The sequence below is a fragment of the Aspergillus homomorphus genome (genome assembly GCF_003184865.1).
Source record: "Aspergillus homomorphus CBS 101889 unplaced genomic scaffold BO97scaffold_1, whole genome shotgun sequence".
Classification (NCBI taxonomy): domain Eukaryota; kingdom Fungi; phylum Ascomycota; class Eurotiomycetes; order Eurotiales; family Aspergillaceae; genus Aspergillus; species Aspergillus homomorphus.
In genome coordinates, this window is record NW_020291887.1 from 706,069 (window position 1) to 726,986 (window position 20,918).

A 20,918-nucleotide genomic window follows, 5' to 3' on the forward strand; every position below is an offset into this window, starting at 1 on the left:
GAGAAAAGCGGGCTGTGCGTGCTGTCAGAGTTTTCATCTGCCTCGAACAATTGGTTACGAATCAGCTCCTGTCCTTACTGGATGGATTTGCCTGATTTTATTTCCTATTTGAACCTTAAGAACAACTATCACATATCGCGGTCGTACGCCAAGGGATTTTCTAGTTAAATGATTGGCAGTTTTCGTCCAGGGTCTCAGTCAAATATATTACCGTTGTATGCCAAGGGGTGGACGAGCGGAAGTAACCATTGGTGGTTCTCGGGCAGGGTCTCACTTTAGATGCGATTATCAATCAGATTAGATCGGCAGACGGGTCCCGGCTCGCAGAACTTGCTTGTGATTGGCTGAGGTGAGAAATCAGGGTTTGATAACCGCCGGAAGATACCACCAGTATTTTTCAACTAGCTAATACCCTCTATCGTCCAGCCAAGTACTAGGTAGCAGTCGTACGATAACTAGGACTAGTTACGCCTGTCAGATTTTAGTGGCTTGCAAAATCTGATAGTGCCACCAAGCCGAACTGACCCGGCCAGTTTCGCCTTTAGGAGACCCACGCTTTGACGATGGTGTCTAGGGCTCCTGCTCGGTCGACGCGTGTCTTAAACCGCCCGCACTCCTTACTCACAAGATCCGGCAAAGATCACCTCTGCCATTCTTCTTGACCTTTGATCTTATCGAATTGAGAAGACCACCATGGCGAGCCACACTTCGCTCGACCGTACTCGAGTCTCCACGAACTCATCATCAGATCAAGTGGTTACAATGGCTGCCACTGACCCTGAGAAGCACGGTCTTCCTGCTGCGAATGACAAGGAGGCTCAGAGGAAGGTTGACGAAGAGGTTAAGGACGGAGCGACTGGAGTCAACAAGGTCGAAGCTGCAGCTTTTGTGTGGAGCAGAAAGACACTGCTGGTAATTTACGCCTGGTAAGCAAGTGACCGTCCTTTATGTTCTCACTTCAGCAATTGGCTAATCATGATCGATGGATCCTAGGATATGGGTGTGCTTTTTCATGCTTGCTTTCCACTCTTCGATCGGACTCAACGTACTCGTCTATGCATATGCCAACTTCAACACTGCTCCAGAGATTTCGACCGCAGCCATCCTAGCTACGGTGGTAGGGGGTGTGATGAAACTTCCTGTTGCCAAAATCCTGAATGTCTGGGGGCGTGCTGAGGCTTTGCTCATCTTCACTGGGTTGTTCCTAGTGGGTATCATTGTCCTGGCATCCTGCACTGGACCGAGTGGCTTTGCGGCCGGCTATGTCCTGTATTGGGTCAGTTATAATGCACTTTATCTGATCCTCGATGTGTTCATGGCGGACACGTCCGGCCTTCGCAATCGTGCCTTTGCGTTCGGATTCTCAAACACACCCTTTATCTGCACTGCGTTCACGGGCCCGTTGGCTGCTCAGTCCTTCTTAGCCATGACGACATGGCGCTGGGCATATGGTGCATTTGCGATTATCTTCCCCTGCGTGTTCGTGCCCCTCGCTGTTGTTTTCAAACTCCATGAGCGGAAGGCAAAGAAATTGGGCATCTATGCTCCCAGACGGAGCGACCGTACCTGGATCCAATCCGTCATCCATTATGTGCATGAGTTCGATGGTACGTGATAGTCAATATTTCATCCCCCAACGTCGATCTGATGCTAATGTCAATTCTCAATCACAGTTGTTGGCGCCCTTATCCTAATGGCGGCATTCATCCTTCTCCTCCTCCCCTTCAGCCTGACAGTCTACGGACGAGCCCAATACAAATCCGCTACATTCATTGCAATGCTCGTGATAGGCTTCTGTCTCTTGTTTGTCTTCGTCGCCTGGGAAAGATACTTCGCCCGCAAGCAGTTCATCCGATACGACCTACTCAGGCAGCCGACCGTCTTCGGAGCCTGCATCCTTTCAGCCCTTCTGAATCTCGGCTACGCCGCATGGGACCTGTACTTCCTCAACTTCGTGATGGTAGTGCACAACCTGAGCGTCTCGGAGGGGGGATACATGAACCAGATCTACAACATCGGCTCGTGCTTCTGGGCGCCGCTGTTCGGACTCTACATCCGACAGACGAAGCATTTCAAGAACGCCTGCCTCTACTTCGGGCTCCCTCTGATGCTCCTCGGCTCAGGGCTGATGATCCACTTCCGCGGCGAACACCACAACATAGGGTACGTGGCGATGTGCCAGATCTTCATCGCGATTGCCGGTGGCACGCTCGTAATCGGTCAGGATATGGCTGTCATGGCCGTCGCTGACCATGACGGTGTCCCCATGATGTTATCCATCCTAGGGCTCTTTGCGAGTCTCGGCGGTGCCGGTGGCAATGCCGTCGGGTCGGCGGTTTATACCAACGTCTTTCCGCATAAGCTGCGCCAGGGCCTTCCGGCTGGCGCGGCTCGGGACAGCTGGATGGATATTTATCTCGGGGGTTATCTTGCTCAGATGGAGTATCCGATGGGGTCGGAGATTCGTACTGCCATTAACAGTGCCTGGGGCGACAGTCAGAAATATAGCTGCATTGCCACTACGGCTGTCATTGCGCTGGGATTTCCCTGCATTCTTCTCTGGAAGAATGTGAGCGTGGATCAGAAGCAGAACAAGGGCGTTATGCTTTAGGTGAAGTTCAGGTGTTGTGCTAAACCGGGGAAGGGAAGAAGTGTAGCATAGGTGCTATCTTGGTAAATGTGGTTTACCCTCTGGTTATAATAATTAGGATTTCAAACAGGTTTCGTGGTACAGTGGGGTTTGATATCTTGTGCTTCTGGAACAATTCTATTTTAATAATCTCTCTCAGCTCTAACCAGCACAACGATAATGCTAGCAAATGTTGTCAGTCCTAATCTAACCAAGACCGCTTACTCTACCAGTCTAAATCAAACATCCAACGACTGATGCAGCACACTCTCCCGATAAATCTCACTCCTCTCCACAAGCTGAGCATGCGTACCTTGCACCACACATCGCCCACTTTCAATCAAAAAGATCCGATCCGCGCGGTAAATCGTCCTCAACCGATGCGCAATCGCAACAATCGTCGTCTTCCCCACCAACCCCGCCAACGCCTCCTGGATCTTCCTCTCAGATTCGCCGTCCAGCGCACTCGTCGACTCATCCAGCAACAATAGCCGCGGCTTACGGACCAGCGCTCGCGCAATCGCCAGCCGCTGGCGCTGACCACCCGAGAACTGCTTCCCGCCGTGCGTGCAAACCGTTTCGTAGCCCTCCGGCAGCTCCATGATTACCTCGTGGATCTGTGCCAGTCGACACGCTTCTTCGATCTCTGTCTGCGTGGGCGCCGGACCATTGGGTCGGGCGCCCAGAGCGATGTTGAAGGCCACGCTGCCTTCGAAGAGGACGCTTTCCTGCGGTACGAGCGCGACCTCGTCCCGGAATTGTGTGGAGCGGATGCGTGTGATGTCTTGGTTGTCGATGCGGACAGAGCCAGAGTGTGGGTAGTAGAAGCGTTCCAGCATGGCCAGGATTGTGGATTTGCCCGAGCCGCTGGGACCGACGAGGGCGTAAAATCCGCCTGCCTCGAAGTGGATGCTTAGGCCTTTGAGCACGGCGATATCAGGGGAGGTAGGGTAGGAGAAGTGCACGTGGTGGAGTTCAGCGCTGATGGCTGTTGAAGCGGGAGTAGTAGTCGATTCTGCAGGTGCGGCCTCGATGTCAAAGCCGGCCTTTTCCTCAGACGGGGATGGGAGCATCATCCCCCTATGTTTGTCGTCGTTCGATCCAGCGAGCTCCTTCTCCGCTGAATCAGTGCGCACGAGGTCTACAATACGAGAAGCAGCTTTGCCGGCCTTGGACAGATCAGGTGCGAGAGCCAGCATCTGACCGCACGATTGGGTGCTGAAGAGCAGCGCGGGCAGGACAATGAAGAACTGCGTTTGCGAATACAGCCCCGACGCGATCTGTTTGGAGCCCCACCAGTATGCAAGGGCACTGATCAGGTTACTGACGCTGAAGGCTGTCGCCAGCCAGAAATTGCCCCAGGTAATCGCTCGCATGGTTTTCTTGTAGGGTCCTTGCAGGGAGTGGATGAACTCCCGGTAGAGCTGTTTTTCAAGCGAGAACCCTGCGACGAACCGCAGATTCCCCAATGCTTCGACGGTGATCTCAGTGACGCGCGTGAAGGCCTTCTTGTGTCGCTCGGCGAATTGATTTTGCACGCGCAGCTTCATGACTCCGGCTGCTAGAAGGACCGGAATCGTGGGGAGGAGAACGATTGAGATCTTCCAGGCTACAATAAATGAGATGATCACACCAGCGAAGAGATTGACTGTTGTCGCAAGGAGAAGGCCGATCGTTGTTCCAGTGAGGCCGCTAATGGCCGACGCATCACCTGTCAGATACGAGATGAGCGTTCCCGGGCTTCGTCCCCCTGTCCCGTGCCAGGTTATTGTCTGGCTAAGCAGGGATCGAAAGGATGCGACTCGGATGCGATACAAGGTCTGGTCTGCAGCCCATCCATAAGCACAGCCCCCGATGACATTCGCAAAGAACTCCACGAGCCCGACAATGAAGAACATGAGTCCGAAGAAGCTCCCGCTGTGGCGGATGCTGGCAGTGCCCTTGCAGGGACTCAGCGCCCCCAGTGTATTTCCAAACAGAACGGCGTTCGAGCTATAGCTGGCACCAATAATGACCGACATAACGAGTCCAAGAACAATCAACAGAAGGTTGGGGCGGATGAAAGAGAAACAGATTTTCACAGTGAGGCGCTTGGAGTGAGGAGGGTCCTGTTCATCCTCGGGGACGGCTTTGTGCTCCACAGTGGCATCGATCTTTTCTTTCTCATCGAGTTCGTTACCTTTCTCGCTGACTGAAGTCAACTGACCGTGGGCCTCAGATATCTCAGTAAAGGTGCTGCTGGCCGTTGGCAAAAGCTCTTCGTTGTCCTTCTCATCAAGCTTTTGCTGTCCGATCATAGCGGCATATCGACCACCTTGTTCTAAAAGCTGCTGAGGAGAGCCGCATTCAGCCACTCGGCCCTTCTCGATGACGACTACCTGATCAGCACCTTTCACAGCCGCCATGCGGTGCGCAATGGAGACTATGGTAGTCGTGCCCGAGACCTTAAGCAAGGCCTCATGAATCAACCGCTCACTGATCGAGTCCAATGCAGCGGTAGCTTCATCGAGCACTAGCAGCCTAGGCTCACGGACAAGTGCAGTTGCAAGTGCAATGCGCTGCCTCTGACCACCACTCAGCTGGCCTCCGGCCGTTCCCACACTGGTCGCAATACCAAAAGGTTGGGTCTCGATAAATGAAAGGGCATTAGCCTTTTCAGCTGCCTCTTTTGCACGACGAACGATTTCTGCAATCCTGGGATCTCCGCAGGTAGCGAGAACTTCCGCTTCCAGAGCACCAGCTTGGATCTGCTCTACAATGCTTGCCAGACGCATATCTTGGATGACTTCAGTCAGATCCTCGTGAGCCGGGGACCCGACGAGACCATAGGCGATATTCTCCAGAATCGACCGATCCAGAAGTTGTGACTCCTGCTGTACGAATCCCATCTGTCCACGCAAGCTCGCCACATTCAGATCGCTCATCACTTGGGATCCGACGAGGATCTTTCCGGAGGTTGGGTCATAGAACCGTTCCAGTAGTGCCACGATAGTCGATTTGCCACCCCCAGACGGGCCGACAAAGGCTGTGTGTTTCTTTGGCGGGATGGTACAATTGACGCCTTGCAGCACGGGATTTGAAGGACGTGCCGGATACGTGAAGTGGACATCCTCAAAGACTATTGTTTGATCGGCGAGGCATGCGCTCGGTCCTCCGGCCCCAGACGTGCCATCGATTTCTGAGTCACGGTTGATGACTTCTAGCAGTCGCTCGGACGCGCTTGCAGCGGCGCTGAAGACGTGCATGTATGGGGAGACTTGACTCAGGATAAAGGAAGCTGTAGAGCAAAATATGGTTAGCAAGAGCTGGATCCTGGTTTCGAAGAGCGGATGGCAACAGGAGAAAAGTGACTTACCGTCAATGAGAATGAAGATAACGGTATACACGGACCCCAGAGAGACACCAGAGCCGGCAACACCATCAATATAGTCCGCGATCAAGTGGGCACCCTTCCAGTATGCCAGCGCGTTTGAAGAATAGACAATGAAAAACAGGAACCCCATTTGTGCGGCATGAACTGCCGCCTTCTTCAACGCATCCGTGTGGGCCTTGGATAAGCTGGCCGAAAACAACTCCTCCAGGCGTCGATGAGCGTTAAACGCGTGCACGATGCGGGGATGAGACAAGCTGGATGAGGCGATGGAGGTTGCCTGGTCGACATGTTTGCCGACGCGATTTCCATAGCGCGACGTAAAGTGGCCCCCAAGCAGAGACATGGCAAAGAAGCAGGGCACAATAGCCACCAGGATGCCCGCGACGATGGGCACTTTGATGAATGCCACGATGTACGCCGTAATGAAGTAAGACAGGGTCGCAATGTAGATTCCCACCTTCTCGGAGGTGCCAGACTGTACCGTCTCAATGTCGCTTACCAATCGAGAAATTACTTGCCCTGAGGGCAAAGTGTCATGGAAGGCAGCGTCCTGACGGATCAAACTGCGGAAGTAGGCCTTGCGATACCGGCGAGCCAGACGCTCGCTGATCAGTGCCCAGCAGGCAGCGTATATGTAGATGGCGGCGAAGTTGAAGATGGTAATGTAGATGAGATAGAGGACTTTGGTCCGGACCGAGGAAGGATTATACGTTGTTGCAGAGCAGGAGACATCGTTCAGTTCGTTAATGAGCTGACCGAGTACGATTCCGAGTAAAGGCTCTGGGATTCCTGCTGCAATGGCGAAGAAAGTGCCGACAAATATGAGTGCGATGTCGACGCGGGTATAGTTCAGCGAGAACAACAACCGGAGAAAGGTAAAGGCAGTCTTAATGTCTTCTGTCTTCGGCACGCAACGTGACACCAGTCGGATCTATCTGTGTCAGCTTTACCTGAGTATATCGTTAGAAAGTGAATCCATACAGCTTGACGTCCCCGGTGTTTGGCCTCCACAGCCCCTTCCGCCGTCTTGTCTTTTGAGGGCTCGGATTCCGACATAGTGATTGAGCCACGAAAACCACTGCACACGACGGCGTAGGTTCTGAGAAGCCTCAAGGAGGATGTGGAATGCAGTCGATCTCCTGGGATGGCTTGGGTCACGAATTCACTGCGAGCTCTCGGTATGACCGAGCTTCGCCAAGGATTTAGATCATCCGCAGGATCGCCAATCAGTTACGTAAAGAACAGTCCGTGTATCATGTCCAGTTTATCAGATCAAACATGAGATCAGATAAAGTGGTCTGTTCCATCTGCAAATTACGGGTATTGTACGTGACGAAGACGTATGGGCCATACAGTACAGTGCTTTTTCCAACCCCACTGTCACGAAATTCGGCAAGTCTATCATTTTCCTATCACGGACTAGTTTTCCATAGTCTGCTGCTGCAGGATTCTCCCGATGTAACCTGATCAACTCATCAAGGATCATACTGCTTCATTCCAGGGGAGTGCCAAGAGAAAGCCCTTCACTTCCTACGCCTTACGACTCTCAACCTTGAATAGTGCTGGACAGAGTTGGCAGCACTTAGTTCACACTACGAGTATACTCCACGACACTTGACTGAATAAATTACCAGTAAACATATGCTTCGCCAGGTTTCAGTCTGTTAGCGTGGAATCCGGCCTAGTCAAGTCACGGCCTTGGTTTACTGGTGTCCAGCCCGTGAAATTTTGCAGGCTCCAATGGCCTTTATCCATGGTGATGGCGATCGAGAACAATTTTGGACATACACCTGCCCGATGCTCTCAGAGAGCCATCGCCGTGTTTCGGAGTGACTAAACGTCCCAGGGACCGCTCATCCCCAGAAGACACGTTTCAGCAGGACTACATGGAAGGCACCGAAGGCACCGAAAAGGCCGGTAGTCCCTGATTGAAGTAGGAGGCAATTGTGGCGGAAGGATTCCGACGTGATGAAGTATACTAGAAAATACGAGGCCGTTTCGGCGGCATGTTTCTGTCTTTGGTAGCTTTGCTGTGGATCTACCAACCTTCACGTTAGACTATGCTTCGGGCATAGCTCTAATGGGAGCATGCTCCGAGTCTGCTAAACTTGGCTCTCTGTGTCGACTTTACAAAAGTTGTATCATAATCGAATGCAATTGTGAGAACACTGGAGCTGAAAGCGTGAGTCACACGCGGCTTGACTGGATACTCTTTTATGATGTTTGAGGGGGTGGTAGATGTCGCCTAGTATCATGAGGCTTTTGCCAATTTGCAAGCGTCCCTACATTGCTTGCAGATACACTGCAATCCTGCTTCCATCGAGATCTACTCTGTGGCAAAAAAGTTGCCGTATTATCGAAGTTGTTGAGCCCCTATGACCTAGGCTAGGCCTGGCTACTGACACCTCGAAATTAACACTGAAAAGCCGTGTATGATGGTGGAGGAAAAGGCGAAGTTCTCACGCTCACAACTTTTTCTTGATGAATATATTCTTCTTCGAGAAGACAGAGGCTGGTGGTTGTAGAGGTCAACTGAAACGCAGGGACCCAACTAAATGGCGGATAAAGCATTATCAAATGTCCCAACCTGCCTTTTTAGTGCACTTAATCCGGAATCCTTTGGGTCAGATTATCACAATTAGCAGTAAATGCACTCATCAATAACTAATTGAGAGTTTGGTGAAGCGTATTATGCACTGAAGGCTATTTCGATTGAGGAACAGCTTAGAGGTGTACTCCCCGTTAGATATATTTTGTGTGTCTGTTGCACCCAACGTTCTGATGTGAGACAGTCATGGCCGGTCAATAATGATATGGCCAGTGAGAGCTGTAAATTGTTAAGACAGACTTCTTGGATCTGTATATTCTGTCTAGACTGAAAGAAGAGAACTATATATCTGGAAAGAGCCCTAGGGTTTACTTCTGTACTGCGTAGTTCCAGTTCGGATCAAAGTCCGATTATTCAGTCGGAATTCCGGAAACTCGGATTCAGGACCCGTCCAATTAATGCTGCCTTATCCATTCCCCGATCTTTCTTCCATCGAACCCCATTCATCGCCCACCGCAGCCTTGATGTTGGAAACAGGGTTTAGTCTTGGTCTAGATTGAGAAACCTCTCTTCTGAAGATAGCGAGGAACTTACATGTACAAGCCCGCTTCTCCCAGGCCGAAAAGAAACGAATATTTTCCGCTCGTGCAATGGCTGCAAGAGCTGTCTCGAACGGCGCACCAAGGTCAGCTTTTTCTCAGCAGATGTCATGCTCCCTCGGGGCACCTTCTCTTCCCCACTGACACCAAACACTAGTGTGATGAGGCAAAGCCCACCTGTGGGACATGCGCTAGACTGGGGAGATTCTGCGAAAGTGTCAAACTAGACTTCAAGTTCCGGGTGGTTACTCCCTCCGTGCCAGAGACAAATAGATCGCCGCCGCAGCACAGCCGTCAACGTCACCACCAAAGTGCCCTAATCCCGAGCCTGAACCTGGACCTTATCCACTCATTGCAGCATACTGATCGGGATATTTTCTACTCGACTTACTGGGAAGACCAATGTCTATCAGCTTTACATCCCATATCCCGTTCCATTTTGCAGCAGCCTGAGCTTCCAGCGTTAAAGGATGCTATTCTCGCTCTATCTTCGTGTAGTATCAGTCGCCTTCATGCTGAAAAGACATCCCCGACACCTTTCTTGGCCATGGGAGCATTCAGTCCCAGCCTCACACATCAGACCCGGAGTCAACTCTATTACTCTTCTGCAATGAGGAAATTCATCTCTCCCACTCCCAAATGTTACGGAAGCAACATTAAAGTAGCCCTGACAATTTTAGTCCTTTTTGGCTATATCGAAGCCTCCATTGGCAACTTTGTTGGGTTTCTACCGCCATGTTGAAGGTCTGTCAGCCTTCCTCGTGGATATGCGCGAGGTCACAGGAGATCATTTATTCAGGGCTCTCCTCACTGTGTGGCTACAATCACAATTCTTAGTTTGGTGGGCTCGTGCATACTTTAGCTCTCCCGATATCCAGTTGCACCTCCCGCCGATTGCCTTGCCCAGAGCACATGAAGAGAACCCTAGCTCTCTCCATGAGCGGCGAGCCGTCACTCTTAGCATAATATGTGAGTCCCACCGACTAAACTTTATAGACCCTTAAGCATTGGAGGTCCGGCACGAATTGCAACACAAGCTCTTGAAGGGGACCAGGAAAGCAACCCCTCGAACACCGAAGAAACCCTCACAGGACTGGAAGCCTAGTCCAGAAAACTGGATGAGTGATTGTTTAGACTACCACCCTCATAATAACCGCTCGCAGATCAGAATACATCGGCAAGCTCATCCATGTTCTTCCAACCACACGAGGCGGCCCTCAGCTTTGCTTACCATATTGTCACCCGAATCATGCAATGCACAACATTCTTAAATTATCTTCCATCCCGCGATCCTCAAAATATAGGCATCGAGTGCATGGAAACGGAATCATGGATCCGCCTGTTGCTGCGCATCGTCCAGGGCATCGACATGAGATCGTGCATTCTCCGCAATAGCTATACCATTGGATTCTCAGGCCTGCTTCTCGCCGTCTCGCTCCGCTGCCAAGACCTATCGCTTGGTATGGAGATCGAACAATGGCTGTACACTCTCGAGAGCCTGCAGCCGACGGAAGAAAGGGCCTTTCCTGTCTACTAGGTGTTGTCCTTGCGATCAACTGCCAACGGTCATTGGAATACGACGTTTTCGGGGTCTCGCAGCTCACGGATGATGGCGGCGGGGACCCGAAGTTCACATGTTATAACAGCCAGAGGATCAGTGTCCTTCTGTTTCACGGGAAATGCAAGGCCACAGGAGAGCTGTTTACAGAGTTTATAGACTGGGAGAGTCTTTCCTTTACGACGGCTCACGGAGTAGCTTGTTCCCTTTGCAGATGAGCTTTTAGATAAGATGATTATGCCACTCCAGTAGATTAATCGGTCCAGTGAAATCCTATCTATACCTTTTGTCCGACAAAGCTTCGTCTTTAGATACCGCATAGTTACTTCGTCTTACCTGAATATGGAATGTGTTAATGGAGCTCTTTAGATACCTGACTCCTCGCTTTGAACACGTGACTCGGCGAGTGACTTCGAAAAGAGTATGACTATCACTCAGGTTACCGCTCTTGGTAAACTCTTTTGTGTTTCGCTACTTAGTCAAAGGAGGTATACACTCGAACATAACAACCTAAACCAACGACCCACCCGCCAACAATTTCACCGCGCCTGTTCACTGATAAAATACCATAGAGAGTACCGGAGTTTCACGTGCGAGAGGTGGCGCAACCTGGTATGGGATTTATCCACTTGGCCGAGAACCATGAGATGCTTGTGAATCAGCAGAATACGGTTCTCTCTTTCCAGGCACACCCAGAAGTTCAGGCTGAGTTGGCTAAGAAGATGTTGCTGGATGAGGATGATGTTTATAATGGGGATCTTTCGCAGCAGGAGCTGGGAGCTCATCTGGCTAAGCTTGATCGGCCGACTGATGGCTTGAAGGTATTGAAGCGGGTGGTTGAGTGGGCGAGGGAGTGAAGAGCTATGGCAAGGAATAATACCTTACCTGGAGTATTTCGATTCTATTTGTCTCAGAATCATACTTAGACAGCGTTAATGGTAGCTCATCGTTTGCGGGTGTCATCGTGAAGTCGCCAGGGTAAGCACATCCCGGCTCGGTGACTCTGTTCATCAGCAAACTGTCACCCTGCCCTCGATATCTCTGTGTACACTACATGGAGACATTGAAGACATTTACTCAACAGCGACCTGCATCAATATGACCGTAATCGATCTCGCCAACGGTCTCGTTGCAGTTCATGCAACTACCAGAGTAGTGCTATAGGCTGTCGTGAGAATATATCAGGCAAATACGGCAACAGAGCGTGTAAAACGGGATTCACTGTTCGCCAGCTGCTTCTGGGCCACACGGTAAATGTAGCTAGAAGTTGATAGGATCCCGGTGACTTGGTAAGTCCGAAGCTAGCCACGGAATGAACTACGAAGCAGACGAAGCAGCCTGGTGCCTGAGTGACAGCAGGGCTGAGAGCAAAACAATTCAGTGGATAGAGAATATCCACCTTGTGAGTGCTATAGACGACATTCGCAAAAAGGTGGGCTTGCAAGGTTGAACTTAAAATCGAGTCGACTAGAAGACATCGAAGCTGAGTGATAAAATCAACAACTATGGACTACCTGTGCGCCTACTTGAGCACTTTCCCGGTAACGGAAGAACCTCAATTGTTTTCCAATTCACTGTCAGCAGCGATGTACGCATACAAAGCAGTGGCTTCTTCATCCCGTTTTTCGAGCTCGGAGTCAGCAGCAATGTAGGCGTATAGAGCAGTAGCCTCTTCGTCACGCTTGTCGAGCTCGGAGTCGGCTGCAATGTAGGCATATAGAGCAGTAGCCTCTTCATCACGCTTATTGAGCTCGGAGTCGGCTGCAATATAAGCGTAGAGAGCGGTGGCTTCGTCAGCCCTTTTAGCGCGGAGGGCCTCGAGGTCATCTGACCGCACTCGAAGCTTCACTGCTGCTGGAGCATGTCAGTCTTCTGAAGTTAAGTTCCAGGCATTCTCCTAGGGTCACCTAGGGGAAAATATGCGTACGCTTAGCTGTCGGTGCCGAGGTCGCCAGAGGACTAAACAGAAGTCCGTAAGCGACTGACAGGAGCAATGAATGCTTCATTGTGGGCTGAGATGCTTGGAGTATTCTAGTGAATGTTGACAGATGAGAAGAGATGGTTGTTGAGCAGAGAAGAAAGAGGGGAGGAGGTAGTCATTTGTATGTCTCGGACATTGGTCAATCTAATCCCCCCTATAGCCCACTAACAGCAAAGTCAGAGTTGATCAGGTAATAGAAAGCTTGGGCAAAGTCGCTCTTCGAATCGAGCTCCGTGGAATGCCCGGAAACCACCGTGACTGTGACCGCAGCAGGCGTTTGGCGTCTGCAGCTGTTTCAAACAGGAAAGGAGATGGTTAGCTGTCAACCAAGGCAAGTGGGCGGCATACGCGGTACAGACAAACTTGTGGGCTACAAAAGGTCTAGATGACCGGTTGATGCATCTTTCATCTACCAGGGGCATTCCGTATCTCAGCTGACCGACGCAGGCTGCTGCTTCGAGCTCGAGGATATTTGACCCTTCCCTACTCTGGGGACCACCGATGACCGTCTGCCAAATTTCATGCTCACTGAACTTCAACGGACGGTTAGTTGGTGAAATTGATGAAAATGAAGGGAGTGTCTGCAGGTTACGCACCAATGGCTACTCGAGACCCCGACGTACTTTGTGGCAGCCCGGGGGATGTAACCAGCGGAAAGGAAGTTTTTCTTGGGGACGAGACATCTCAACTTCCTAAGCAGCGCCATACACGACACCATTGGTTTCTCTGGCTCAATGCTACAGTCTTTGCACTGTCCTTATTCCTTTTCGCCATGACTGCGAGCATCGTCCGGGGCATTGGCGACCAGAACCAACTTCTGCGGAAGACCTCTGAATACTGTGAGGAAGATTTGACCTCTGCGATACCTCTTTTCGCTAACCTATGGCAGCTCCCATATTTGATCGTCTTCAAATTCCAATGATACGCCGGAAGATGAACGGAACGCTGTTGGAACCGGATCCTCTGCCTATCTACCGCCAGCCTCCGAGCCCTGAGGTGGACGCAGCCTGGAACCGACTGGCAAACATCAATCCCATCACCATCAGTCGCGATGACGTGGTCAAGCTGGGCAGGGACCCCGAACAGGCGGCCAAATGGCCAGAGAGCTTTGGCTTCGGATCCGAGGCGTACATTGGGCGGATTGATGTCTTTCATCAGATCCATTGCCTGGACTGGCTGCGTCGCGAAGCGTACTTCGACCACTACTATGGGAAGAAATGGCCGCCGGGAACCCCGCCGTCCGACATGCATCGAACCCATATCTCCCACTGCATCTACCTGCTGCTCCAGAACCTAATGTGTACCGCTAATGTCGACATCTACACCCACTACTGGGCGGACGCGCAACTGAACGCCTTCCCCGACTTTAGCGTGAATCACCAATGTCGAGACTTCGACGCCGTATTGCGGTGGCAGGAGGAGAACTCGGTCAATGTGGATGAGTTTGCAGCCATCCGGAAGCCGCCTGATGCAGTGGCGCGGGTCATGTCTCACCGGTTCAAGGAGCTGTTTGGCTGGTACAACTCCAACCCCGATGATGGCTCTGATAGTGGGGTAATTGGATAGCTGTTTCGGAAAGGACAAGCATTGCTCAGGACTATCTGTAACTGATTTGGCACGTGAGGAAAAGGCTGAAAGCGGGGTTTAATGGGGAATTGGGGGGTCTGAGTTTCTATCAGCTTCGGGCTGCGGCGCAGCGCGCTTGATCACCGATCCCTGCAGTCTGGCGGCGCCACCAAAGAGCTGATAAGACAATGACTACACTACGATTGGTTGCTCCATTTACCCTGTTATATTTTCCTATCTTGTTGGTTCACGCTGGTGTCAGTGTACAATGTGTGCTGCAAACAGGAATTGCACGATGTAACCCACTTCATGCATGTCCATTTCCCCCGCAACAAGAGGAGATTGCTGGCGACAGATTGCATTGACGGCCTGGACAAGCTGACAGTATTCACACAGTCATCACTCTTGACTTACAAAGGTGAGAAGACTTTTTGTTCATCGCCGGCCCCCGAGACAGCTGTAGCTAATCCAGTCACACAACATGGCCTGCTCAAAACGCTTGCTCTATAGTATCTCGGCAGCGCTCGGATTCCTTCTTCTCTCAGCTTTTGCTCTTATAGCTAGTTCAGCGGGTAGTCCTCGCAGTCTCTCACAGCAGTTTCAATTTCATGTTTGTCCCAGCGGGCCCCCTCTCCAACTTCCAGTCACTCGAAAATTCCAGCCTTTGACACCACTATGGAGAGCTCAGTCAGACACCTCTTCATGGGAGTCTCTTCTCTCTCCCCCGAATGGTGGTATGCTCAAGGTCCGAACAAGTAATGGCACCATCACCGACTACGGAATCTCTATGTTCCACCAGCTCCATTGTTTGTCAATGCTTCGCGGGGTGATCTTCCCTAGCATATCGCAGCATCACGGTGCATCAACCTCATCACTACCACACTCAGATAATGCTCATGAGGATTCAGTGCACTGGGCTCACTGCTTCGATTATATTGCACAGGTAAGCCACGCATAAGTATTAGCAGGTCCCAACTAGCTGAGCCAGAACAGGCCATTATTTGCTCAGCAGACGATACTATCGAGCCCCCTCATCTAGCCATTGATAAGAATGGAGAACGGATTTTGATTGTTGACGGAATGGGGCATACGCATCAGTGCAGAGACCCAGAACCATTATGGAGGGCTGTCAGCGATAGTAGGGCTCAGCCCATTGATGTTACCCGAGTGAAGAACACGGTTAGACAGAGTAAGGTCTTGTTCAGGGGAGACGATACATGATAATGAATCAATGATATTTCCGGCCCCTGAGATAGAGTAGAGTACGAGTTGTGGGCGCATAGTTGAGAGCATAATGATTGATCTATTGATGGAATTTTGCCTCAGGCAGCCAGGCCCTCACCAGGCAGCGACGGGCTGACGTCCAGTGACCAGGGACCCTTGTCAGTCAGTCACATGCAATCCCCTTTCGCGTGTCGGTCTCACTTCCCTCTCTCTCTCTCTCTCTCTCTCTCTCTCTCTCTCTCTCTCTCTCTCTCTCTGTATCCTCGTAGCTTCTTCTCTTGTTCAGACCTCACAAGAGCTCTCGTCTACCAACTGCAAGATGGCAGGTAGCTGCTCTCCCGCAGCGGACGATTCGTTCGGCCCCGTCATCGCGTGTCCAACGATCTTTGACTTCACTCTGCTGTTCGAGCAAAGCATCCTGTCTATCGGCCCCTCGGCCCTTCTCCTTTTGTTGGTCCCTTGGCGCATCTGGTCTCTCTTTTCAGAGGACATCAAAACTGTTTCAAATACGGCTCAATGGCGCAAATTGGTTGTTGCGTTGTGCCTGGTCGCTATACAGATCGCCTCTGTAGTCGAATGGGCGCGCCACAGCCTGGTCAGGTCTGCCGTTCCTGCGATTGCTCTGTCGCTGGCAGATTCGATAGCAATAACAGTTCTTTCAGCCATCGAGCACGACCGCTCAGTACGTCCTTCATCGCTTCTGAGCATCTACCTTCTGATGTCAACGCTCTTCGATGCCGTGCAAGTGCGCACTCTGTTTATCCGGCACTATCCATCTCCTTTGCCAGCCTTAACTGCGGCAACCATGGGACTGAAGCTTCTGCTGTTGGTAGTGGAAGCCCAAAATAAACGCCGGTATCTGAAGTCACCACTGCGTGCGACGCCGCCCGAATCAACTAGTGGAATTTTCGCTCGCACCGTTTTCTGGTGGCTAAATCGCTTGTTCCTTAGAGGGTTCCAGAAGCTGCTGACTATCGAAGATCTATTCCCGACGGATGAGGAGTTAAGCTCAAACCGTCTGCGACGCAAGGTTCGAAAAGCCTGGAAGAAATGTATGATTCTGTTTCTCCAGTCTGAGTCATAGCATCCTGGTTACTCATGGCCCTGGCAGACAAATCCAGCCACACATGCAGCTTAGCTTTTGCGACCGTGCTCAGTCTGCGTTGGGCAATTCTCAACACAATCCTCCCCAGGCTTTTCTTGATAGGCTTCAGCTACGCACAGACGTTCTTCATCCAGCGTGCAATTGAGCACCTTTATGAACCTGATACCAAGCAGACAAGAAAAGAAAGCTATGGGTTGATTGGGGCGGCAGCGCTGATTTATGGAGGCATCGCGGTACGTAATTCAACGTGTTTTGTCTTGACACTAATCTCCTGACCGGAATAGATATCAACGGTGCATTACAAACATCAACTGTTCCGTATGATTACCATGTTCCGGGGCGCAGCTGTTGCGTTGATCTACGACCACACTCTGGTCCTTGCCGATGGGACCCGGGATGACTCGGCAGCCGTGACCCTGATGAGTACTGACGTTGACATCATAACACGGTCGTTGGAGCAAGCCAGCGAGATGTGGGCTCGATTGGTGGAGATTGGAATTGGTCTCTGGCTGTTGGAGCGGCAGCTTGCCGCTGTGTGCGTGGCTCCCGTCCTCGTGATTCTTCGTAGGTTTCGCTCCGTCTCTTCAATTATCAAGTCCGAGAAATTGATTCGCAATAGTGTGTACATCCGTTCAGATGTATATGGCGACATTCATGCCTGCAAGACAAACAGTCTGGGTTGGGGCTATTCAGCGTCGCGTGAGCATTGTCTCCACGGCTCTGAGGTCGATGAAAAGCGCCAAGATGCTAGGACTGTCGGACGTGCTCTCCACAGTTCTTCAAGCGCAGAGGCAACGCGAGCTTGACTTATCCAGGGACTTCCGATGGTTGATTGTATGGCTCAATGTGGTTGGTAAGTACCCAACCTCATCCTTCGCGCCAAACCGCTGCCACTGACTATATAATAGCGAGCTTCCCAACGACGTGTGCCTCTCTGGTCACATTTGCGGCTTTCGTTATTCGTGCAAGGATTGATCATTCGCAGACACTGTCGACAGTACAAGCTTTTACATCTCTAGCTATCATCAATCTCATCACGACCCCTGCCCTGCAACTACTGGCATCGATCCCGGCGGTAACAGCTGCCTGGGGTGCCTTAGACCGCATTCACAAATTCCTCACTTCCCCATCCATGAGCTCACTATCGTCTGGAAGAAATGCTGCCAACGACAGAGTGTCTCACAGCAGCCCCGGATCGGCGGTGGAATTAAATATATTGCCACCAAAAGTACGCTCCGATAAAGTGGTTTTGAGGATGACGGATGCTTGTATCCGCCCCACTCCTGACTCTGACTTTTCGCTCACGGAGATCAATGTAGCGATTGAAATAGACACCGTGACAATGCTTTCTGGCCCGGTGGGTTGTGGAAAGTCGACGCTCCTGAAGGCGGCGCTGGGTGAACTACCTTGCGAGCGAGGAACGATTGCACGAGAATGGCACGGCGGTGCCTACTGCAGCCAAACTCCCTGGCTTCAGAACACAACCATTCAGAAGAATATCTGCGGAGATTCGGATCTAGATCATGATTGGTATAAGAAGGTAGTCAAGGCATGTGCACTGGAGCAGGACATCTCGCGAATGCCTCAGGGCGATCAGTCCGTGGTCGGGAGTGGAGCGCTCAAGATGAGCGGAGGGCAGAAGCAGCGCCTTGTAAGTCACAAATCAACAGATACATGCAGCTGTCATGTTCCACTGACACTTTCCGCAGGCATTAGCTCGAGCTATTTATTCGAGAAAACGTCTTTTAGTGCTTGATGATGTTTTGAGCGCCGTGGACGCCAAGACGGCACACTACGTTGCTGAGGCCTGTTTTGGCGACAATGGAATCTGCCGAAAAATAGGCGCAGCTGTACTGATGACCGCACATTCAGGTGAAATGATCTTGTTCAGATGACATCAAGTACCATGTTTGACCTTTCACGTAGATCAGCTATGGCGTTTTGCAGACAACATTATCATGCTGGATTCATGTGGACGTATCGAGAAACAAAGCTCTGTACAGAGCTTAGGATTGGCTTCCCAAACAATCCCAGCTGCGACAGAGACCGACTCAGAAGCCTCGACTTCCCAGACCGAGAGAAAGGGCCAATCAGCCTCTACCAAGAAGGTCGAAACCCTGACTGTTGATGATATAGCTGATATATCCCGCCGTACTGGCGACGTTGCAGTTTACACTTATTACTTGAAAGCCATCGGATGGCGCAGCACCTTGGTGGCTTGTTTTATCATTGTTGTGCACACGTTCTCCTCAATCTTTCCTCGTAAGTAATGTCCTCATGTTGCGTCTTCGTCTGCTAATCGAGGCTCGAAGAGATATGGCTTGAGCTGTTCACGAACGACCATGGCAAGAATGCCGCTGAGTTTGTTGGCATCTACGTGCTTCTTGCCGTAATGGCGTCAGGGTCGCAAGGCCTTATGATATGGTAGGCTGGGGCCCTTGATCTCCTACCTTATTCTCCTGGCTGACAAGTCACTCAGGCAAATCATGATAAAGATCGTCATCAAGTCAGGATTAGAACTTCACGGGATCCTCGTTCGAGCCGTAACCAACGCGCCGATGCATTTCTTTGCGGGAGTCGACTCTGGCGTCATACTTAACAGGTTCAGCCAGGACATGACCCTAGTAGATGCGGTACTACCCACGATGGCCTTCGGAACAGTGCTAAGTAAGTTTGAATGGGGTTTTCGATCCAGAAACTAATTCAAATCACAGGTATTGCGCAATGCTTTGGCCAAGTTGCTCTAATATCACTAGGCTCCAGCTATATGGCTGTCACCATCATTCCGTGCTTGCTGGTCTTATACTGCGCGCAGAAGGTCTACCTGCGAACTTCTCGACAGCTCAGGTTCCTCGACCTCGAAGCTCGAAGCCCTCTTTATACATTGTTTGTCGAGACTCTCGAGGGCCTTCCTACAATCCGGGGCCTTGGATGGCGTCGGTCATTCATGGCTGATTGCCTGAGCCGACTTGACGAGTCTCAAAAACCATACTACTTGTTCTATTGTATCCAGCGATGGCTCAATGTAGTGCTCGACCTCCTGGTCGCTGCTCTGGCTGTGATACTGATCGCACTGGCCACATCGCTGCGAGACTCGACGAATCCGGGAAAGCTAGGCGTATCGTTGACCGCAATCATGGCATTTAGTCAAACCCTGCAGGATGTGGTGTCCAACTGGACTGCTTTGGAGACATCCCTTGGTGCGATTGCGAGGACCAGGTCATTCGAGATGAAAACACCGACTGAACACGAGGCCCGGGAAACGGTTATTCCACCATCAACTTGGCCTGCTGATGGGCGGATTGAGATCAAATCTCTTTCTGCCTCATATGAGTGCGTATTTTGACCAAGTGGAAGTGAGCTTGTAACTAATATCCACTATTTCAGTGGCCATATAACCGCATTAGACAATATATCCTTCCGCGTAGAGGCTGGCGAGAAAGTCATTTTGTGTGGACGGACTGGCAGGTGAGTAGTGAATAACGCACCATATGTAGAGTGACACTCCGCTGATCAAGCGTACAAAGTGGCAAGAGCACGCTCATATCAGCGCTTCTCCGCCTTCTCAACACGTCCAGCGGCACGATCACAATTGACGGCATCGATATCTCCACCCTCCCACGCAATCTGCTCCGCTCGCGTATCATCGCCATACCTCAAGACCCTTTCATCCTTCCTGGTTCCATCCGCTTCAACTTGGACCCGACCGGTCGGTTAATCGACTCGACTCTGCTTTCGGCTTTGGAGAAAACCAACTTACTTCAAGTGGCAACATCTCGTGGCGGACTGGATGCAGAGTTGACATCCTCCTCTATGTCTCAGGGTGAGCAAAGACTCTTCGCGTTGGCGGTGGCCCTGCTGCGGAAATGGGACCGGGACAATGTCAGTAAAGAGAGAGAGAGTGGTATAGTCCTTCTAGATGAAGCCACCGGCGGAACCGACGCTGCGACTGAGGCGTTGATGCAGCAGATCATTGTGAAAGAGTTTGGTGGTTACACCGTTCTTCACATCTCCCACCGGCCTGCCATGATGAAGGGTGGAGAAAGGGTGATCGAGATGGAAAATGGCCGCATCGTGAGGGACGAGAGATTTGGTCATAGGAGCCACTGAGCTTATTGTCTGCATGCGGAAATTGGACCGTGGCTGCGGCTACGGTGTTCAGATCGAGACACCTAAATTTAAGCTGCGTGAGCGATTCGCTACTGATAGTGTTATTGTACCTTGTGCACTAGGAACAATTACAATGGGTATATTTGAACTGGCAACGACAACTGCCGATGTAGACACATTCCCCCGGCAATCCCGCACGCATTATCGTAACACCTTTAACAGTCA

The 20,918-nt window shown here is 51.2% G+C and overlaps 7 protein-coding genes across 7 annotated transcripts; 5 read left to right on the plus strand and 2 right to left on the minus strand.

Moving 5' to 3' along the window:
- Positions 1-561: 561 nt before the first annotated feature.
- Positions 562-2,816, plus strand: BO97DRAFT_402008 (putative siderochrome-iron transporter). The gene is made up of 3 exons (XM_025694388.1): positions 562-926; positions 994-1,607; positions 1,674-2,816. Exons 1-3 carry the CDS (start codon positions 763-765, stop codon positions 2,609-2,611), a joined length of 1,716 nt encoding a protein of 571 aa, XP_025556537.1. The 5' UTR covers positions 562-762; the 3' UTR covers positions 2,612-2,816.
- On the minus strand, positions 2,740-7,058 carry BO97DRAFT_447756 (ABC transporter ATP-binding protein; the record flags this gene model as incomplete). The annotated part of the gene is made up of 3 exons (XM_025698800.1): positions 2,740-5,906; positions 5,985-6,794; positions 6,953-7,058. 3 exons carry the CDS (start codon positions 7,056-7,058, stop codon positions 2,869-2,871), a joined length of 3,954 nt encoding a protein of 1,317 aa, XP_025556538.1. The 3' UTR covers positions 2,740-2,868.
- Positions 7,059-9,144: 2,086 nt separating this feature from the next.
- BO97DRAFT_447765 (uncharacterized protein) lies at positions 9,145-11,564 on the plus strand (the record flags this gene model as incomplete). The annotated part of the gene is made up of 6 exons (XM_025698801.1): positions 9,145-9,195; positions 9,307-9,867; positions 9,926-10,118; positions 10,313-10,609; positions 10,687-10,875; positions 11,284-11,564. The coding sequence occupies 6 exons, from the start codon at positions 9,145-9,147 to the stop codon at positions 11,562-11,564; spliced, it is 1,572 nt and encodes a 523-aa protein (XP_025556539.1).
- Positions 11,565-12,262: 698 nt separating this feature from the next.
- BO97DRAFT_419625 (uncharacterized protein) lies at positions 12,263-12,713 on the minus strand (the record flags this gene model as incomplete). Its single annotated transcript, XM_025696574.1, has 2 exons — positions 12,263-12,558; positions 12,635-12,713. The coding sequence occupies 2 exons, from the start codon at positions 12,711-12,713 to the stop codon at positions 12,263-12,265; spliced, it is 375 nt and encodes a 124-aa protein (XP_025556540.1).
- Positions 12,714-13,286: 573 nt separating this feature from the next.
- Positions 13,287-14,254, plus strand: BO97DRAFT_466998 (oxidase ustYa family protein; the record flags this gene model as incomplete). Its single annotated transcript, XM_025699606.1, has 2 exons — positions 13,287-13,527; positions 13,578-14,254. 2 exons carry the CDS (start codon positions 13,287-13,289, stop codon positions 14,252-14,254), a joined length of 918 nt encoding a protein of 305 aa, XP_025556541.1.
- Positions 14,255-14,735: 481 nt separating this feature from the next.
- Positions 14,736-15,445, plus strand: BO97DRAFT_359181 (uncharacterized protein; the record flags this gene model as incomplete). Its single annotated transcript, XM_025692306.1, has 2 exons — positions 14,736-15,197; positions 15,248-15,445. Coding segments are annotated over 2 exons (660 nt in total), but the record flags the coding sequence as incomplete, so codon positions are not given.
- A 295-nt stretch (positions 15,446-15,740) lies between these two features.
- BO97DRAFT_467000 (P-loop containing nucleoside triphosphate hydrolase protein) lies at positions 15,741-20,825 on the plus strand. Its single transcript, XM_025699607.1, has 12 exons — positions 15,741-16,530; positions 16,590-16,816; positions 16,868-17,147; positions 17,203-17,436; positions 17,492-18,234; positions 18,293-18,455; positions 18,510-18,845; positions 18,896-19,007; positions 19,063-19,250; positions 19,298-19,916; positions 19,971-20,051; positions 20,111-20,825. The coding sequence occupies exons 1-12, from the start codon at positions 15,798-15,800 to the stop codon at positions 20,691-20,693; spliced, it is 4,299 nt and encodes a 1,432-aa protein (XP_025556543.1). The 5' UTR covers positions 15,741-15,797; the 3' UTR covers positions 20,694-20,825.
- The last annotated feature ends 93 nt before the right edge of the window (positions 20,826-20,918 follow it).

What these genes read in the sequence shown, in the direction of transcription:
- BO97DRAFT_402008 (XM_025694388.1), top strand. Translation starts at nt 763, where the DNA reads ATGGCTGCCACTGACCCTGAGAAGCACGGTCTTCCTGCTGCGAATGAC. An exon ending in CTGCTGGTAATTTACGCCTG is followed by an intron (nt 927 to 993) that starts GTAAGCAAGTGA and finishes GATGGATCCTAG; the next exon opens with GATATGGGTGTGCTTTTTCA. An exon ending in TTATGTGCATGAGTTCGATG is followed by an intron (nt 1,608 to 1,673) that starts GTACGTGATAGT and finishes TCTCAATCACAG; the next exon opens with TTGTTGGCGCCCTTATCCTA.
- BO97DRAFT_467000 (XM_025699607.1), top strand. Translation starts at nt 15,798, where the DNA reads ATGGCAGGTAGCTGCTCTCCCGCAGCGGACGATTCGTTCGGCCCCGTC. An exon ending in TGTATGGCTCAATGTGGTTG is followed by an intron (nt 17,437 to 17,491) that starts GTAAGTACCCAA and finishes ACTATATAATAG; the next exon opens with CGAGCTTCCCAACGACGTGT. An exon ending in GAGGGCAGAAGCAGCGCCTT is followed by an intron (nt 18,235 to 18,292) that starts GTAAGTCACAAA and finishes CACTTTCCGCAG; the next exon opens with GCATTAGCTCGAGCTATTTA.